The sequence below is a fragment of the Urtica dioica genome, chromosome 2 (assembly GCF_054948205.1).
Source record: "Urtica dioica subsp. dioica isolate 48M chromosome 2, U.dioica_male_clone48M_v1_H2, whole genome shotgun sequence".
Taxonomy (NCBI): domain Eukaryota; kingdom Viridiplantae; phylum Streptophyta; class Magnoliopsida; order Rosales; family Urticaceae; genus Urtica; species Urtica dioica.
In genome coordinates, this window is record NC_142757.1 from 54,780,877 (window position 1) to 54,801,546 (window position 20,670).

The 20,670-nt window shown below is 33.3% G+C and overlaps 1 protein-coding gene and 1 pseudogene across 1 annotated transcript; both read left to right on the forward strand.

Annotated features, from left to right (window-relative positions):
* Nucleotides 1–14,802: 14,802 nt before the first annotated feature.
* Nucleotides 14,803–15,606, forward strand: LOC149405794 (dehydration-responsive element-binding protein 1E pseudogene; annotated as a pseudogene).
* Nucleotides 15,607–19,363: 3,757 nt separating this feature from the next.
* Nucleotides 19,364–20,377, forward strand: LOC149405795 (dehydration-responsive element-binding protein 1E-like). The gene has a single exon (XM_089629685.1). The coding sequence runs from the start codon at nt 19,433–19,435 to the stop codon at nt 20,066–20,068; it is 636 nt and encodes a 211-aa protein (XP_089485811.1). The 5' UTR covers nt 19,364–19,432; the 3' UTR covers nt 20,069–20,377.
* Nucleotides 20,378–20,670: the final 293 nt, after the last annotated feature.

The window sequence follows — 20,670 nt, forward strand, 5'->3', positions numbered from 1 at the left end:
CAAATAACATAAACTCATCTAATCCCATAGTTTGATTAGGAGTTGGGACCGAACCACACCCCTCATCGGCTATAGATGGCATGTCGGAAACTCTTATAGGTAGATTTCCAACATAACCACTACCACGGCTGTTGGGAGTGGATCCAATCCTTGCTGAATCGGGATCCGATTGTTTTTCGTTTACTTCCAATATCAAATGAAAATTCTCCATGTCATCTTCTCGTCTTCTCCGCAAATAAAAGAAACCTTTGAGCGTGTCATCGTTGGTTATCTCAACAGGCTGCACTGCACCAGCCATCGAGTATGCAACACCAACAGTATGAGTGGATGGTGATTTACGCAAGTTCGTGTAAATGATTTGCATCAAACTAGCGAAGTTGATGTTGTACGGCACCACGATTCCGAAAGATCCTTTCTCGTGATACCGACCAGGTTCAACCCAAGTACCACTGTGCTTGAATAATAAATAAATATCCCCTATCACTGCGTACAAAAAAGTAAACAGAGTTATTATTTGTTGACTTTAGATGTCAACAATGTTGACTTTAGATGTCAACAATGTTGACTTTAGATGTCAACAATGTTGACATAGATGTCTACATTGTTGACATCTGATGTCAACATTGTTGACATATATGTCAACATCATCTTCAAAAATCACATAACATACCCATAACAAACCCATGCTTTTAAACAACAAAAACTTCATTATTTGAAGACGAAAAGCTTTTTTATACCCGGAAAATGAAAAAAAAAAAAAAAACGAACCTAGGGTTTTATTTCGTGGATTGCAACTTCTCTTTTTTTGGGCTGACATTCAGAATGCTCCTCCGACAATAAATGAGCTCCTCCGACGACTTTTTTGAGCCGTGTTCACGAGTTTTCTCAGCTTGGACGAAATGGGAGAGAGTGGGGTAGAGAGAGAGAGAAGATCTGGACGAGAGAGCTTGGACGAGATGGGAATGAGGAGAGAAGAGATGGTCGAATGAGGAGAGAGAGAGACAGAAGAGATGGTCGAATGAGGAGAGAGAGAGAGAGACTGAGACCTAGATGTATGAGAGAGATGTATTGGACGAGAAACAGAGAAGAAATGGACGAATGAGGAGAGAGAGAGAGACTGAGACCTACATGTACTGGACGAGAAAAGAGAAAATGGCTGAGAAAATGGCTGATGCCAATTTGTAAAGAAAATAGATAGTGAAGGGCAAACTTGACTTTTTACTCTTGTCATGGTGGCATTTTGGGACAAATTAAGGTTTTAGTGGAATGTGGGAAAAAGTTATCAAAAGAGTGGCAAATAGAGCAATTTCTCTATATTTTATCCTCGAAATTTCTTTTTGGTAATAAAGCAAAAGAAAAAAAAAATTAGTACACAAAATATGAAGTAGGCCCTCCCAATTATTGTTTTGTTATTATTCGATATCATATCTCATTTAGAAGAAGTTTGTAGTCGATGCTCTATAGAACTTTGGTCAAAATTTTCAGCAGTATCATTTAATTGAGTTATGAAGATCTACCCAATTATGTTATTTCATAAATTGTAAAAAATACAAGAAGTATAGGTATCACAAATTTTTTATGTAATCTATATCTCTTGCAACTTTTTTTTTTTGCCTATTTATATGAATGATCAATAATACACAACGATTTTATGTAAATAATCACCAATTCAAAATCAATTTTTTTTTATTTATTATTAGCCGTGAAGTTAAATTCAAGCTCTTTTAAATTTGAGATCCTCTCACTCACAATCAAACACTCACCCAATTGTTTGTTTCTTTTGATTACAATTAACATGAACAATATTCACGAATCACAAACTTAAACTCTATCTCTCACAAATAAGTATGGAAGACCATCAAGAGTAAAATATTTCATTTAGAGTGGCCTAACACTTTTGGTAGTCGAAATATATTTTTCATACCCGTACATACATAGAAAGTAATTGCAGCAAATCTTGCGGATGATAATATTTAGCACGATTCAAAACTTCTCGACAATAATAAAACAAACGAATATCACGAAATATAAAAATAGAGGCCAAGATGTATCAACATATAATGAAGTATGTTGTAAGATATCTTACAAGTATAGATTTGTCCATAAAAAATAAGTCAATAACACACTTAATATATATATATATATATATGTATGTATATATATATATATATATGTATGTATATGTGTGTGTTGTTGGTGATAGCGGTGGCTCTAGGTTGTCCTGTATATAGCCACCACAATTATTATGTCAAACGAGCTTTTACAGTAATCAATTATTGTTCAAAACAATATCCATCAACAGCTCTTCATATATGGTACTAATATATATATATATATATATAAAGCTACTTCAACATCATATGTATATCTGCATATATTTCCTTTCCTTTTCAACTTTAAGGCATTTTCCAAGATTCCTAGAGGCCGGCTAGGTAGGACATATTTTTGGTCTCCCAAAATTTTAATTTTTATTTGTAGGAAAAGGATGCGTGGTTGAAAATTGGCCATGGATTTAAAAAACTATTTTTGTGAAGATTTATTTTAAACACGGTTTATCCATATACATGCACTGGAGTTTTTTTTGTTTTTTTTTTCAAGTAAGTAACAATGTTTTTGATATCTAACGAATAAAATTATTTAGAATTTAGGTGTATAATTCAATAGATACAATATAAAATATTTAGTTATTTTTCAGAAGAATTACGCTCATTTTTTGTTTTAAATTATACATCAATAATAAATTTAAACTTTTGTATTAGACTATAGAATTCAATTTCGTGTTGAATAAAAAATGATAAAATAATAATAATTTTCAATAGTTAACTATAATTGTTTAAAGTTCGGAAGGGAAGAATATTCTAGCAAGTGGGGAACAAGTTAAACTTGGACAATCATTATAGAGTGGTAATTGTTTCTGCTACTCGTTTTTGTATTTTTTAAATGAGAAAATAAATTTTTTAAAGTTTAAACGGTCATTTTTCTTGACATTTACTTTTTTTTTAATTTGCTTACTATTATGCACTTTTTATAATTTTATTTACTACAATTTTATTTATAAAAAAATGATGGTTTACCGTTTAAAAAAATACTATTTTTTAAAAGATTTAAATAGTTATTTTAAAAATATTGCGCCTTAAAATTATTATTTTCATAATTTTCCCATTATTAAATGTAAAAATATATAATAAGAAAATTTGATGGATCGCCCCATGTAAATATGTACCCAAATATATATATATATATATATATATATATATATATATATATATATATATATATATATATGAAAAATTAGTCGATCTAAGTCACATCAAACGTTGCAATTGTAATCTAGCCAACGTTTCGTTTAATTTTCGAATCTAGCCAAATTTGATGGCGTGTCATATTTATGTAAGATGGTATTTACTATATTAGCCTTGGTTTGGTTTAAAAAATACTAGCCCACATTTTGAAACTTGGTTTTATAGCCGAATTTGTTATATTCGGTTTATATTTCGAATTCTAAAAAAAATTCTATACTTGGCAAAGTTGGTTATTGAACGTTTTTTTCTTTAATGAACATTAGAGCCGTGTAAGCAAATACAGTGTAAATGTTCGTAAATTTTTGTTAATCTTCGTTGCTTTGTTAATTTCTGTTAATTATGATAAATTTACATATGTGCAGGTAGAGCCGATTTCTTTCCTTTCCTTTAATACACATTTAATACGGAATTTTTGTTTTCCAAATTTATTTTCTAATTTTGAACGAGATTTTATCATAATTACGTGTATTCATTATCTTGTTTGACTTATTCAATCAAATAAATATTTTCTTTCCCCTTTTAATTACATCACCGAATCTCATATTATGAATTCAAAAAGCTGAAATTAAATTGCTGAAATTATAGCCGTGTAAGCAAATACAGTGTAAATGTTTGTAAATTTTTGTTAATCTCCGCTGATTTGTTAATTTCTGTTAATTATGGTAAATTTTTTGTGCATTTATTGCATTAAATTTTCTCTTTTAATTACATCACCGAATCTCCTATTAAATTAGATAAATATCCAATTAAATTGCGAAAAAATCTGAAATTAATTGGCTGTATACAATTCAAACCGGTCAAACGTGGGCTAGTGTTTTGATCAAGTAAGTATAAGAAAAATGGTAAATTAGGTATTTTATATCCGTAAATTTCAGTAAATTGCTAGATTGTAAAATTTACCAAACGTTGGATAGATTCCAAAAACCATATTTCAAAATGGCTACGTTGCTAGTTTACCCTATATATATATATATATATATATATATATAGAGAGAGAGAGAGAGAGAGAGAGAGAGAGAAGAGAGAGATTTCTTAAACAGACAAGTAAAAATGTGTTGTTTACTCTTCTTTCTTTTTTTTCTTTTTTTTTTTTTTTTTTTTACCTTTACGAGTATATAATCCATAAAATGAAACAAAAAGAGAAGTATATGAGTGTGTGCGGCTCTTATAAAAAAAAGTGTGTGGGGCTACATTTTATTTTAATGATTTACTAAAAAACAGATATAGCCGAAATCCTTGTGTATCGCTTTGAATTTGAATGAATGAAAAAGAAAGAGTTTGACGATACGAGACAAATATGGCCGACATCTCTCTTCCTTATAACTTTTTTCTTCCAATATTTATTTGATACAATGATGTGTCACTACCTCTTCCTCCTTGTGTTTTAGTATATTACTTCTTTTTTGTGATTCGTTTCTTAAAAAAAAAATCTCATCATGTGTTGACTTATTAGTAAAGAAGCTTTTTCTCACTCACTCCTCAAATTTTAACTCCGAGGCACGTATAAACTTGGGTTATTAGACAGAATAAAAATCTCATTTCGACTAAATTGGAATTCTAGAGTGATTGGAACTGAACATTGCGGTTCCAATACCACCAGAATTTCGACAAAACAGAACAGAACTTTCTTTTCAATTCATTCTGATACTATTCACGAATTAAAAACATAATTAAATAAAAAAAATTAAACTTAAAAATATATCCTATTATCAGAAGAATATATATATATATATATATATATATATATATTATAATATATATAAATATAAGATTTTAAATAAATGGTGTATAAGAAATTGTTCTTCAAAAAGGAATAAATATGAACAATAATTATTACATTTCTAGGTTAGGATAGATAGAAATTGGATTTGAGAATTGGGGAGAAACTAACTCTCATCTTGAATGATTGAGAGTGAAAATGTTTATTCCAATCTAATGAGAAAAGTACAAGTATAAGGCTTTATATAGCCATGAGACATTAAAGAAATAAATGAAAATACAATGAAATAAATAAAAGAAAAACAACTTGTTGAACTTGTCGTTTAATAGACATAAACGACACTACAAACATATTTGATCTGTAATACACCCCCGCAAGATGAACTTTCCCGAAAATTCATCTTGGATTGAACTTGATATCGGAGAAGACAACTCGGAGAAAACCTCGATCGCATGAATGAAGAAATGAATTGACTTTGTGAAGAACCGATCTCGTTTTGAGAAAAAAAAAATTCTGAGAGGCATTTTGTCAAACACTTTGAGTACGCTAAGAAGAATGAATTGCAGAATTGCAGAACATAGCTTTCTTGGCATCCAATCACCCGCAGCCAAACACCAACTGTGAGAATTGATAGAACGGGTATTGTCATTAAGTTGAAGATCCGGAATGGTGACAACTCAAACTTGATTTTGGGAAGTGCAATAAAGGCCCACAAAGCATCTCCAACAAAATGTTCTTTTGGTATCAACCGCAATTTGACCCAAAGTTCTCCAGATCTTTCTCTCCCACTCAAGATGACGAACTTTGACTGGTGAAACGGCGAAGGGAAGAGCAAAACGACATCAGATTTCGCGGTGAGACCCGACCTGTGGAGGGCTCTCAGGAAGAGCCTGAGCTCATCTTCTTTTGTTTCCTCGGCCACGTGAGCAATGACGAGATCCGAGACGGACTTGGTTCCTCGTCGGTAAAGAGTCTCCAAACCCTGCAGAGCTCTCTGAGACCGAGAGCGAGACTCGCTCTTCAAGCCGTGGCTGAGAGTGTTGCTTCGCCTCAACATTTTAGGGCTCCGAACATTGGCCAGGAATCTTCGGGAGGCAAATCTGATCGGGGCTTGGGTGCGAGAATTGGGCTCGAAGGTGGAGAGAGTGAGCGCGACGAAGACGAGCAAAGCGTAGATTGAGATCGTTGACTGGTCTTTGGTGAGAAAAGGGCTCGAATTAGTGCGGCGGAGAAAAGGAATTGTGAGAGAAGAGCGTTGTTGTCGATGTTAATGGCGGTCGAATTCGAATCTTCCGGGAAAAACACCAGAAGGAAACCCATGCCCCAACCTTCTTTCTGGTTCTTGGATTTGTTGAAAGACATCGTCGTCGTGGCTTTGGCGATGCTCGTGCGACAAGAAATCGAACCATTTTGGGAGCGTTCATGTGTTCGTACAGCTCGCCCCGTGGTACGTCGACGGAGGTGATAGGCGTCCGGACCGGAGAGGTCGATTGTGATAAGAAATTCTACGGCGGGATCGGCCGGAGAGGAATCATGGCAGGACTTGCCGGAAGAATATCTTGAAGCCTTGACACGGCGGGAAATCGCCGGAAGAAGATCTTGAAGCCTTGACACGGCGGGACTCGCCGGAGAAGGGAACCTTGTAACTTTGACACGGCGGGACTCGCCGGAGAAGATCTTGAATGTCGACGCGGCGGGACTCGCCGGAAGAAAATTCTTGATGAATGACACGGCTCGAAATCACCGGTGATGAATCTTGATAAAAATCGCTCCGAATGTCCGATGCGTCTCCGTCGATGAAGCTTTTACGTCGATGAAGCGATGAGGAGAAGAACTTGAAATCGAGAAGAAGAGGCGCTCAATAATGTGACGATTCGGAGGAAAAAGGAAATCGACCTTCCTGAAATTCCACCGAGCTTGTCGTCGGAGATCTATTCCGATCGTCGAGGAATCGGGGATGACGAAGTGAATTTCTCTAACCTAGAAAATCGAATGCGGAAATTCGCTCTGATACCATATTACATTTCTAGGTTATGATAGATAGAAATTGGATTTGAGAATTGGGGAGAAACTAACTCTCATCTTGAATGATTGAGAGTGAAAATGTTTATTCCAATCTAATGAGAAAAGTACAAGTATAAGGCTTTATATAGCCATGAGACATTAAAGAAACAAAGGAAAATACAATGAAAGAAATAAAAGAAAAACAATTTGTTGAACTTGTCGTTTAATAGACATAAACGACACTACAAACATATTTGATCTCTAATAAGCTTGGTTTTAGATGAAACCTAACACCTTTAAGATGGTATCAGAGCGGGGTCCATTCTCGGTTGTGGGCTACCTGATCGGGCCTATACTTCACTCTTCCAGTGCCTGTGCCAATGTGTGTGTGCCTGTGCCAATGTGTGTGTGCTTGTGCATGTGCGCGTGAGGGAGTGTATCAAGGATAGTCCCACATCGACTGAGTATTACGATTCTGGGCTCTTTATAAGGCTTGTGGGTTACTCCTCTAATTGTCAAGTTTGGTTTTAGATGGAACCCCACACCTTTAAGAATAATATAATTTCGGCTATATTAAAAATAATATAAGGTTAAAAATAATGTGTGTGTAAGGTTAAAAATAATGTGTGTGTGTGTGTGTACCGTGTACTTTATTGAAATGAGAAATGAGTCTCACATTTGTGTGTGAATGAGAATATGTTTATATATTGATTGTGACCTTCCACTTAATATCAATTGGTTTTGAGTTGAATTTTCACGTACTTTTCTATTCTACTATGTACTAACCACGTATTAAAGAAGTTTAAAAAATAAAAACCGCATGTTGAAAAGTACAACATTTATTTGGAATATATACAAGTAGAAAGTTGAAAAAAAAAAAAAAAAAAAAAACCATTTATTACACTATTAATTTTTGGTGTAAAAAGTATACTAAAAGTATTATCATAATTTAAATAATTCATATAATAATAATTAAGTGTATATATTTTAGATTAAACACATAATTAGTAGATAATTATATTAACTAAATTAAAAATATATTCTAAGAATTCGTAGCAGCGTAAAATATAGTGTAATATCAGCATAGGAAAGCTAAAATTTGGTGTAAAAATCATACTATTATTAGCATTGGATACGCTTCGTTTTAATCTAAGGCATGTTAGCTTGATGAATATTTGTAAAGCAATGAAAATAAAATCATTGTTTTCTTTTTTTTTTTTTCTGATTTTTCATTTAGAAAAATGTTTCTTGCAATTGATTACAATTGGTTGCAACTCCGGCACGTGATGCAGCGTGGCACCATAGTTTCTAGTCCTTAATAATAATATTTTCGTTCAATTTTTTTCTTTTCAATTTATGATACTTTTAAATATAAACTTTATTTAGTATGTTTTGAGTTATATTTTCTGAAATTAATCATCCAACGCACTAGCCAAGGTCTGAAAACTAAGTTTAGAAAAGAATATTATTAAAATTTACATGTGGGTACTTTGCTTTTTTCCCGATGTGATATGGCTATATGTTAATCTTTACATTGTTTAATGGAAGAACCAGCTAGTTTATTCCAAATTGAGTAAGCTGACGATGAATAAGTGACATTTAATAATAATTTAAAAGAAAATCTTTGTCGTGGTAGAGAAAATAAGAAACAAATTAATCATTAATAAACATATGGATATGGATGGGTACACTTGTATCTTTTTTAGTAGTTTGGAAATTCTAAAATCAACTATGAAATAAGGAAACAAGCATCCGAAGTGCTCGACATGAAAAATATGTGGTAGAAATTCAATAATATTTTTTTAATCACAAACCCTATAGCATTTTTTAATTGTAAAATTTAGAGAACCAATCAAATTTGTTAATCAAAAATATTTTTCTAATCTCATGATTCTCAATATGTCTGTGTCTTTCCTTTCTCGAAATGCGTGCGAATGTTGGAAATTTGAAAACAGTTTCAAATTTTAGCAAAATAGTACTTAATTTGGCTACAAAACAAATGTCTTCCTTAGCTAAGAGATCACAATTATTGTGTTTAATCTTTTGGGTTTGTTCTAGAGTGTGGTGTGGCGTTTAATATTAATTAATTAACTACTTTCGTTTTTTCTGCTTTTGATTGCCATTTCAACAGAGTAATTAACTTTGTTATGTCAATAATTACAATCATATGTAAGGGTTACACCAAAATAAAATTGAAACCAGGCTTTTCTTAAAGTATAATGACTATAAATGTGTCATGCGGACTATTTAACCAATAAAGGTGGTAATGTCATTTTTTTATTTGAGTTAAATTTTTGGACCTATATCATTGTTTTTGTGACGTTTTATCACGAGTAGAAGTGTCTTTTTTTCCTCTTTGAAAAACATCTTTTAAACAAAATGATCTATGATGAGTAAGAGAGGTAAATACACAATGTGAAAGGTAAGTGTCTTATCTAAATGTATTCAAACTAATACGAATAATAGGTTAGAATAATGTATTATATAACTCTATGTTTATGTAGAAAAAGATCACTCGAAACAATTTATTAAAACAATTTAGAACTTTTGAGAGAGAACAAGAGAGGAAAAGCTAATTGATTGATTTCGTTGGTCCAATACGTTGAATTGGTACATTTAGTTAACCACTCGATGAACACTTGCCAACTGTGAGAATGTTATGCAGTAAAGTTTATTATTATTATTATTATTATTATTATTGGGTTTGGCACGCGTGAAAAAATCAAGGGAAAAATAGAGGAAATAGCAAAGAATCACTCATGTGCAAGCTCTACACGTACAAATTTGAGTGAATTTTATTTCCACCAGATGTCTCAAGGAAATGGTATTCCACTATTAATTATATTTTCTCATATTTCCTTCATATCTTATTTCCCTCAATTTTCTCTCAATTTAAACAATACAAGTAAGTTTAGGAGAGAATTCCATATTTAGCATCTCAAATATAGAAAATAAATAACGTTTTTTTTTTTAACTACAACCATCAATAATTTTTGGGTATATAAAAAATTATGCACACTAACAACTATAGTGGAATTTTTAACTGAGGATCTCTTCCCTTTAAAAAAATAAACCATAGTGAAACTTATAAAAATATGAATCGAAGTGTATCAAATAAACATACTACGATTACGGTTTTGCAAATGACAACACGAAGTTGTCGGAAATTCATGAACACTAGCAAAAAGTACTAATCTTTAAACCTAATTTCGAAATAAGAGCTCACTAAATCGAGGTCGAATGTTTTTTTTTTATATAAAATAGCTTGATGTTACATAATTTATGTCACCCATGAGAGCAAACTGTTTATAGAAATTAAATTCAGTTCTGTCTATAATTAAATTCAATTCATACGAAACAATGGGCCAATATTGATTAAAGAAAGGCCCAATCAAATTAACCAAGCGACCCAACGGGCCTTTTAGGCCCAATTACATAATACTTGACTCCTCTGAATCCTAGAAGACACGTTAATATCAGTTATCAAGTAGACTTTGACTTTGTCTTCTAATTATTTCTCTCTTAAATCACTCGTAGAAAATTCTAAAACTGCTCATAGAAATGTCATTAAAAGAACATTTCCGTCAATTTCCACGACCTTACCCATACAATGGTTCATTTCCAATTAGAAAGTGCTAATGGCCTCCAATACTTTCTTTTCTAATTTAATCCCTCAGATATCTCATTTTACAGTATGCCACGCTTTCATTTGAATTTTATTTTAATATTTACAGCTTCATCGATTCTAAAAAATACTTTGTTGTTTACGTTTCCATTTAAAATAAAGGCAAAATTATATGAAAAATAAAAATAAAGAGTATTTGGGGAAGGTTTAAAAATTTGATATCTTCGGGAATTTAGCGTCTTCAATGAGGTATTTGTATAGTTTTCAAAAACTAAAAAAAAAAAAAATAAGACAACCAAATCATAAGGACAGATGTTGAATGTGAAGCCCTACAAGCATGGCCCAATTTTGCCTCGGTCGATCTTTTTTTTTTTTTTTTTTTTTGCTCGAATGTTAGTCATTGTTTTTTTTATGAACGACACAGAACACTGTGTTGATTGTTTAGATCTAAGATAAGTCAATGTGGTGATGTTATATATCTCTTTTATATGTTTATCTTGGTAATGTCTCACATTTGCATATAATGTAACACTAAATATGAGTATTGATTTGGAAACAAATTTTGAATGGCGCATAAATTTTTGCCGAATTTTTCCTTTTCATAAATATTTTTTTCTTTTCCACTAGAGTACTCCTCAAAGCTTTCAAATATCGAAAACCAAATAAACTAGGTAAGAGAGATAAATTTTCATATACATTACATTGCTTTTATTTCTTATGATGTAAAATCAGCACAGAATAACTGATACATTTTCATTAATGGTTACCAAACCACACATTTTCAAAAATTCAAACGCAAATGATCTAATCAAATGTGGTTTCAAGGCACACATTTTGTTTTCATGGACACACCATTATAAGAATTATTTTCGTCTTCAAAAAGGTGAAAATTATACAAAATAGACATTTGAAATTAATTGAATAGTAAAATAATTGATTCGTTTTAACAAAACATACAATGTCCATATAATTTTTTATTACGATGTCAATAAATTTTTTGACTCGTGTATATACGCAATTTACCACTATCAAATAAATTATCGACATTGCAAAAAAAAATTGATTGAAACTTCGTATTTGTCCATTTTTATAAATTTTGACTCTCATTAATTTTAGATAAATTTTGACTATTTTGCAAAATCGCTAATTTATTGAAACTTCGTATTTGTACATTTTGTACATTTCCAAATTCTTGAAACCAAATTTTTTTTTCCCTAAATTTTCTATTTTTTTTATAACTTCACAAACCAAACGAAAAATGATCTTTAACTTTACTTTTTATGATCATTAAGTAAAGAACAAAATAGATACCAAAAAAATGATATTTCATTAAGGATATTTTTTATATCAATACATATGAATAAGTTATATTTTTCGATTAAATTTGACTTATTTGATTTTGATTTTAAAGTATTGAGGATGTCTTAATTTAGGAATAATCTCAATTATGTAATATAATTGTGATCATACAAGCTAATAATATTTAAAGTTGATAAAAATAAGTAAAGAATCGTACATGAATATTCTTATTCCATATTCTTATTCCATATACAAAAGTTATCTCTATGATGAAAAACGTGGTGTTACTTAGGGAAATACACGCGCTTCAAATAAAATCTGCTCACTCGTTTATTAGGGATTATATTCATCTAAGGAATAGTCATCGAGTCATATAAGAGTCAAATAGAAGAAAATAGAAAATCAACGTTATTTACCTGTTTGAGACTTGAGAGTATTACAGTTAGCTAAGGTATAGTGTCTTCGTATATCTCTGATTACGTAATCATTAGAAGAAACCGTGGAACTTTCCTCTCTCGTTCCCTTTTACACTTCTAAATTTTGTTGACGTTTGTTCGACAATGATAGAATACAGAAGCATTAGGATTTAGTTGCAACTTGTTGGAAATAATTAAAAAAAAAAAATACACTATATCTCATTCTTATCCAAAATAAATGAATAAAAAAAATCTTTTTATAAAGGCGACACTGATGGATTCCAGAAAGGCATGAGGTAGCAATATAATTCTTTTTTTGGCTGGGAAACAATCTAATAAAAATAATACATGTATTATCTCTCTAAAGTAGAACCGTACAAAATCAAAAGTCATATATATATCCAGAACAAATTAATAAAAAAAATATAATAAAAAATAACATGATGGATATCAAGTGATGCTCTGTCTCCTGTTGTATCATTGATCAATAATAATTTAATAGATTTCAAAACCTAATCATGTCTTAATCATTTTAAAATAGAGATGATATGGAACACAAAGATTGGAGAGGTTTTATATATACTTAAGAGTATAAGCCATTACGTGTTACTAAACTTGTCAATAACATTTTGTTTATTGCCACCTTGTGATAAGTCCCACAAGTTATTAACACAGATATTATATAATCACTCAACATAAATATCCAACTTGGATTTTTCTCAGCCGGTAACTTTTCCTTCTGCCTAGCTCAGCTTGCGTAAAATGTAATAAATATTTGTTTTTATATGTAGTTTAAACATAAACAAATTTGTTTTTATTATCTCTATTCATTAAAAAGAAATTTGTGGACTATTGTAAATGCAAAAATTCGATCCAATGCCAACTCCACGTAGCACATTTTCTTAATAAATGAAATGAATTTACAATATAATTAATAAAATAATCGAAATGAATATCAAGACCCACACAAAAGATTATTTGGTGAATGCATAGTATTACAAAAATAAGGAGAAAGAATTGGTCAAGTTTATAAGAATTTATTCTCGATTTTTCATTGAAAAAATCCTATCAAATAGATTTTCATTAGTAGTGCAGGATTCTGTGGGGAACGAAATTATCTCAAATTTTACTTAGTATATATAACTTAACTCGATCATGGATCTTTAGGAACAACAACTAATAATCAACGATGCAAAGTCGATAAGAGAACATGCAATCATCTCACGAGACATAATTAAAGCTAAATGGGACCTATCCAAAGGCGTTGTCGAGGTTGAGGCAAGACACAAAAGGAGGTGTCTGAGTCCAAAACAAGAGCTCACTTGGGATGTAGGTTAGACTCCCTAATCACTTGACCCATAATATTGGAGTGAACGCGACGCGTTTGATTCGACCTCGACACAGTCTCAATTCAAGTGTTGTATGTCATATGTTGACTCGACTCGGGCAATAGACGTATGCTTGGTAGGGCGGATGCATCTAGACGCCAGGAGCTAGACGCAGGCGTTATGCAAGACACATGCATATTTTCCGCAAAATGCGATTGAGCCTGGGGTTATGTGTGTTGCGTTATAAGTTTGGGCTTGGTGGAAACTTTTTTGCGTAAGTTCTTCCTAACATCAATGATAAATTAGGTCCACAATTAAATAATTGGAGCACGGCAACAAGGATGAAATCGAGGAGCGAGACGTAGCCGAGGGAATCATGTGGTCGGGAGTCATTGATCGTGTCCCCAAGCTTGAGCCAAAAGAATGATCACGACGTGTAGTCGTTTTTTGTTTAGTTGACATTTTGACGATTTCATTTGAGAAATGAGCCAACATATATTTAATTATTCAATGTTGTTTTATATTGTGGCATTTTTGTTAGGCAGGTACATCACATAACAATTAGATATGAAATTAAATTTTAGGACCGTAAGGCAAGTAGTCCATGTTTGGGAAACAAAGGTGAGAATTCAAAATTGGAAGAACAAAAAACGTGACAAGAATACCATAAAAAATAAAAAAAATGTTAAACTCACATTTTGTGCTTGAGGAGCTTAACCTTCATCTGGCTGGGCCACACTGAAAAAAAAAAAAAAAAGAACTAGTCCTCGTCAAAACAACAAAAATTGTCAAAACAAAAAGCTGAAATTTAATCAGTTGTATTTAATATAATGATGACATATAACATATACACACTTGCACACCCATACACATAGAAGTACATGCTGTCTTTTTGTCCATATCCACAAAGACAAAATGAAATATCAAGACTCTCCTAGTAGAAACCGTGGCTTAAAACCCACTTGAAAACTTCAAAGTACAAAATACGGCTGGCACATTCAAATGCACATTTTTATATTATTATTATATTTAATCTCACCTTTGCGTGTGAAGTTCCCATCCACGTGTCACACAACTACAATGTCATGGATACTAAACTATATATATAAGACTCCAATCTCTTGCCACTCTCAAACCACAACTAAACTCATATCATATTTCATTCTTCAGATAAATACACAATGAACATGGACAGTTTGAGCTCCACCGATTCATCCGATCCTTTCCCATCGACGACGTCAAGCGATGAGAGTGCCACGTCATCGTGGCGGCCGGAAGAGGAGATTCTCCTGGCGGAGAATCGGCCGAAGAAGAGGGCGGGTCGGAGGGTCTTCAAGGAGACACGTCACCCGATTTTCCGGGGAGTTCGGCGGCGGAAGAACGACAAGTGGGTGTGCGAGCTCCGGCGGCCGGAGACTCAGGCCCGGGTCTGGCTCGGCACTTACCCCACGCCCGAGATGGCCGCGCGTGCGCACGACGTGGCCGCGCTGGCATTTCGAGGGAGGCGCGCGTGCCTCAACTTCGCGGACTCCGCGTGGCGACTGCCCGTCCCGGCCTCCTCGGAGACCCGTGACGTCAGGGCCGCGGCGGCGGCGGCGGCGGAGTTTTTCAGGCCGGTGGTGAGTGTCGACGTGGCGGAGGAAGAGAAAGAGGCGGTGCTCTTAATGGACGACGAGGCGTTCCTGGACGCGCCGAGGCTGTTTGCTGACCTGGCGGAGGGGCTTCTGCTTCCGCCGCCGATGAGCTTTTCCGGGTTTGAGTTTGATGACGTGGATGGATATGGATATGCTGATGTGTCGTTGTGGAGTTACGCGTTTTGAGCTTAGCTTATCTAGTGCGCTTTTTCAAGCATTAGATATTTTGATGTATATAGCTTTTTGGTTGATTTGATTAAATATTAGCAGTTTAGGTTCGAGATTTCGCAATTGAGGTTTTTTTTTTTTTTTTTCACTTCGGACAATAATAAATTCTCTTTTTGAAAGCATATGTGTATACATTTTTGTTTTTCGCTCCCCCAATTTAGGCAAAAAGTGTCGGATATTTTGACACGCTCATCAAGTAGGTTCCTTCTAATTGGGTTTGCTTGGCGATCTATAATTGGTTTTTGAATTTTTAATCTATATATTTCTTATTAATCTAAAATCTCATACTTTTCTAAATTAATTACATGTCATAATTAATTAATATTAATCCTTGTATATGATATAGGTGTAAAGCTAATACATAAAATATTTGTGCACCGTGAAAATTGAATAAGGAGTATATATATATGCATCATAGATTGAAGTCATTGAACCCATGAACTCCAAGATAAAATTTGGTGTAAGATTAGATTACCATTGCAAAAATGTCTTAACCATGCATTGATGTGACAATTTTGAACATTATTCTTCATGATTGAGAACCGTTATGAATGTTTGTAACATGTCTTGATAAGCCTATAAAAAGCATACCTCGGTTCCCATTCAAAACACACCAACACAACCGACCATTTGCTCTATCTTTCCCCTCTCCCTCCAGAAATTGTAGTTTGTTTTCCTTTTATAGTCCGATGGAAGCTTCTGGCATTTTGGTTCTAGTTCGCCGAAGACGTTCGTAGTAGTGCTCCGCTCATCTCATCTTCGTTGTATTCTAAGAAGTTTGCGCTCACGACTTTCTGCACCATTGGAGGGGTTTAAAAGCTTTAAAGAAATCGTCTAACGAACCTCGACGATCCCATTTCATTTCCTTTTGCTCTTGTTCTTTCCGGTTGAGGTTTATACCGGTTTATTTTCCGTATTCTTATATTGTTTTGTTTTCATACTTTTATTAGTTTTTTCTGGTTTTAATTTTGGAAAATTGATTTATTTTCTCGCACAATATTTGATAATATTGCTAACAGTGACTTTTGCACATAAACTAATATTTTCCATTAAATACAATGGGAGAACTAGACATATGATCTATTTAAAGCTCGAGTGCTATCTAATAATGAAGAAAACAATTTAAACTAGAACAAAAAAATATGGGCCATATTAAGAAAGAGCTTATTATTTGACTCCACAATACTTCCAAATTATTATTTTTTTTTCCTTTCATTTTTTGTTATTGGTAAGAAAATAAACTCAGGTCTGCTTAGAAAACGACATCAATTGTAAGGAAACGACATCAATTGCTTTATTGTCCCGAGTCCCAATCCCCCTTTGTATATTATATAATATCTATATATATCATCCATTATGTCATCTGAAATATGAATCATCTACTATGTCACGCCCCACGGACATTTTAAGATATGAATTATGTACACTTGGGAGGATCATATCTATAATTAAAAATAGAGAACACGTAGTTTTACCTATAAAGGAAACTACACGTGTTATAAATGTAATGCCAAGAATCATAGCTGTCAAACAAAAGAAAAAGGCAAACTTTATTACAATCTAGTTAACACCCACTAGTAATAACTAGTGGGACAAGTTTCACTTCTTTTCTTTTTTTAAACTTCGTGACCTGATCAAAAGAATATGACATGTATTATGATTATCATGTCACGTATATTATTTTATTTTATCTGAAAATATTTTTCACAGTTTTCTTTAGCTACAAATTCAGTATTTTTTTATTATGTTAATTAGAATACCAGTAAATATATAAATACCACAATTGGTATTTAAAACACACTTAAATTATCAGTAAAAAATTCCATATTTTATTTTATCAAGCACACGTTGCTAATTTTCAAATCTGTAGTATAGATGGATAATTGGTCAATACATTATTTTAGTTAAGAAACATTTTTTTTTTATATAGTTTAAGCCGGTAAGAGAAGTTCATTTTGCGTTTTAATTCATGTTTGACAATGATAGAGCTTAGATCAGCACTGGCATTAAACAATACACTAAGTATACACTTTACAACTGATATACACAAAGTTCCAAACAAAACAAAATAAAAATAAAAATAAAAACCACCCAAAACTACAAATACCATCCTGTAAAGGTATCACTGATGGATTCCATTGAGGAATCATATCAATATAATATAAATAATGTATATGGTCTCCCTAAAGTAGGACCCTATATCGTCAAAATCATCTAGAACCAACTAATTAGCGTAAGTGATGACCTGTCTCCTATTGTAATATTTTATAGACTAGAAAAGTTAAACACATGTTTTTGTCATTTTGAAGTAGAGTGAGATTTTAGAGAATTTAAATAATTTTTCATAGGATATTCATCACGTATTATTATAATAAACTTGTCAAATCATTTTGAATTTTTCCGCCACCTTATTGTGATTAATATACTAAAGTTTATCAACTTTATGTAAACACAAATAAGAAGTAATCATCACGTCATTGTGATTGAAGAGTATTGATATGCTTTATAAAAGTACTGTATAATTTTTTATGTACATATAAAAATAATTAAATGAATAATTCATTTGAATATCGATTTAAATTAATCAGTAGAGTCTAATGAGTTTTAATTACTCACTAAAATAAGTCCCTTGAACATCAAACAACCCCAACAAGAGATACCAGTACCAAGAAATCTGCAAAAGCCACACTATCAGTATTTAATCAAATATATTTTTTGTTTCATAAAACTAAAAGAGTGTTGCTGGCTAGTTAAATAGTCAATTAAAATTAATCAATCTATAAATAATTAAAAAAATTCTCAAATTAGAAATAAAGTAAAGAAAAAAAATTAAAAATGTATAAGTATCAAGTTCTAATAATTTTTTGACATTGTGATTATTATTATTTATATTTTTTGTACGCGTGCTTGGCCGGAGCGATGAACTAGACGCGGGCATCGAACTCTGACACAATCGATTGTGATGTGATACACGGCCGCAATAAATTGGCTCCTCAAATAAAAATAATTGGGACGAAGCTCCCACAATGATACATGAACGAGATCGTCGATGCGCATGATCTGACCGAGACGTGTGAACTCAACTTAGGGGTCCTGGTCCGAGAATTGTGGACCGTGTGATCTCCAAACTTGAGTGAGTCAAAGAGTCTACTTGTTGAATTAACTTTGACAATTTGATCAATGAATGTGGGTCAAACCTATAATTTAATTTGTGGTATTATTTTTGCATTGTCTTCTTTTTCTCATCTAATTAAGACTTCATATTATTAATTAGATGTCAAATTAAACATCATACGGTATAAACCTTACAGACCCTACCCCAATCTTGAGAAACAAATAACACTATAAAATTCAAAGTATTGGAAGAAGAAAAAAAAACGTGCTGAAAATATCCTAAAAAAAAAGTCGAAACTCAGATTTTGTGCTGGAGGAGCTTAACCTCAAGTTGGGCTACACTTGTAAGAATAAGTCCACGTCAAACAAAAAATTCAACCAAAAGTGCAAATTTAACCAGTTGTATTTAATATTGTCTCAATTTTATTTCTTCCTTATCCCAAAAAAAAAAAACAAAACAACAGCAACAACAACCAAAAGGACAGATTCCAAGTGGAAAGCGTGGCCTAAACATAATATACAAAGTTTACAAACTACAAAGTACAAACACAACTGGCATTCACACACAAATTAATTATATTATATTTAGTCTCACGTTTGCGTGTGAAATTCGCATCCACGTGTCACACAACTACAAAGTCAAGAATAAAAAACTATATATATACATATAAGACTCTAATCCCTTTCTTCCACTCTCAAACTGCTATAGAACTGAACTCACATCAAATATCTATCAAAGTACAACAACTGAACATAAAAAAAATGGATAGTCTGAGCTCGACCGATTCATCGGATAATTCTTTTCCGTTGACCATGAGAGCGACGAGCGAAGAAAGTGCCACGTCATCGTGGCGGCCGGAGGAGGAGATTCTCCTGGCGGAGAATCGGCCGAAGAAGAGGGCGGGTCGGAGAGTGTTCAAGGAGACACGTCACCCGATTTTCCGGGGAGTCCGGCGGCGGAAGAACGACAAGTGGGTGTGCGAGCTCCGGCGGCCGGAGACTCAGGCGCGCGTGTGGCTCGGGACTTATCCCACGCCCGAGATGGCCGCGCGTGCGCACGACGTGGCGGCGATGGCCTTTCGGGGGAGGCGCGCGTGTCTCAACTTCGCGGACTCCGCGTGGCGGCTTCCCGTCCCGGCCTCCTCCGAGACTTGTGACGTCAGGGTCGCCGCGGCGGAGGCGGCGGAGTTGTTCCGGCCGGTGAATGTCGACGTGGCGGAGGAAGAGAAAGAAGCGTTGTTCGTCGACGACGATGCGTTGTTGGACGCGCCGAGGCTTTTTGCTGACCTGGCGGAGGGACTTCTGCTTCCGCCGCCAAAGAGCTTTTCAAGGTTTGAGTTTGATGACGTGGACGGATTGGGATTTGCTGACATGTCTTTGTGGAGTTACGAGTTTTGAGTTTAGTGTGCCTTTCAATGATTATAAGTTTTTTTTTTATTATTATATGTGTATAGTTTTGGATTTGTAAATGCGAAGGTTTTAGAATTCGCAATTGAATTTAGATTTGGTGCACTTTTGGATTGGATAGTATAAAATTCCATTTGTAAAAGTTGTTCTTTTTGTTCTTGGCTTCCCCAAATTAGGGATCAAGTGTACGGCAGTGTCGGATATTTTGACACGTGCATTTCAGGTACCTTTCATCCATCACCAATTTGTAAGGAATTTTTTTTTGAGAAATATGATTTATAAGACATAAGTTGAGTGAAAGACGAAACGACAAGAGTGGGAGAAAAAAAAGGATTCGAGTGATATGATAAATAAAAAAAAAAAATGGGAAACAGTAGTGGAGTTTCTTTCAACTACATTATAATAATTTTTCCTTCCATTACTGAAGACAAAAACTAAAATAATGTGGATGATTTTTACAACTAATTTTTTTTTTGTTATTTAAGAACTAGTTGTTTCCCTTTACCAAGTTTGAAAATTGTTAAATGGTTAAAAGGAAAAGTTATATACAGATAGGTGTATAAATAGTGGTGGGGCGTTAGGGATGGCCAATT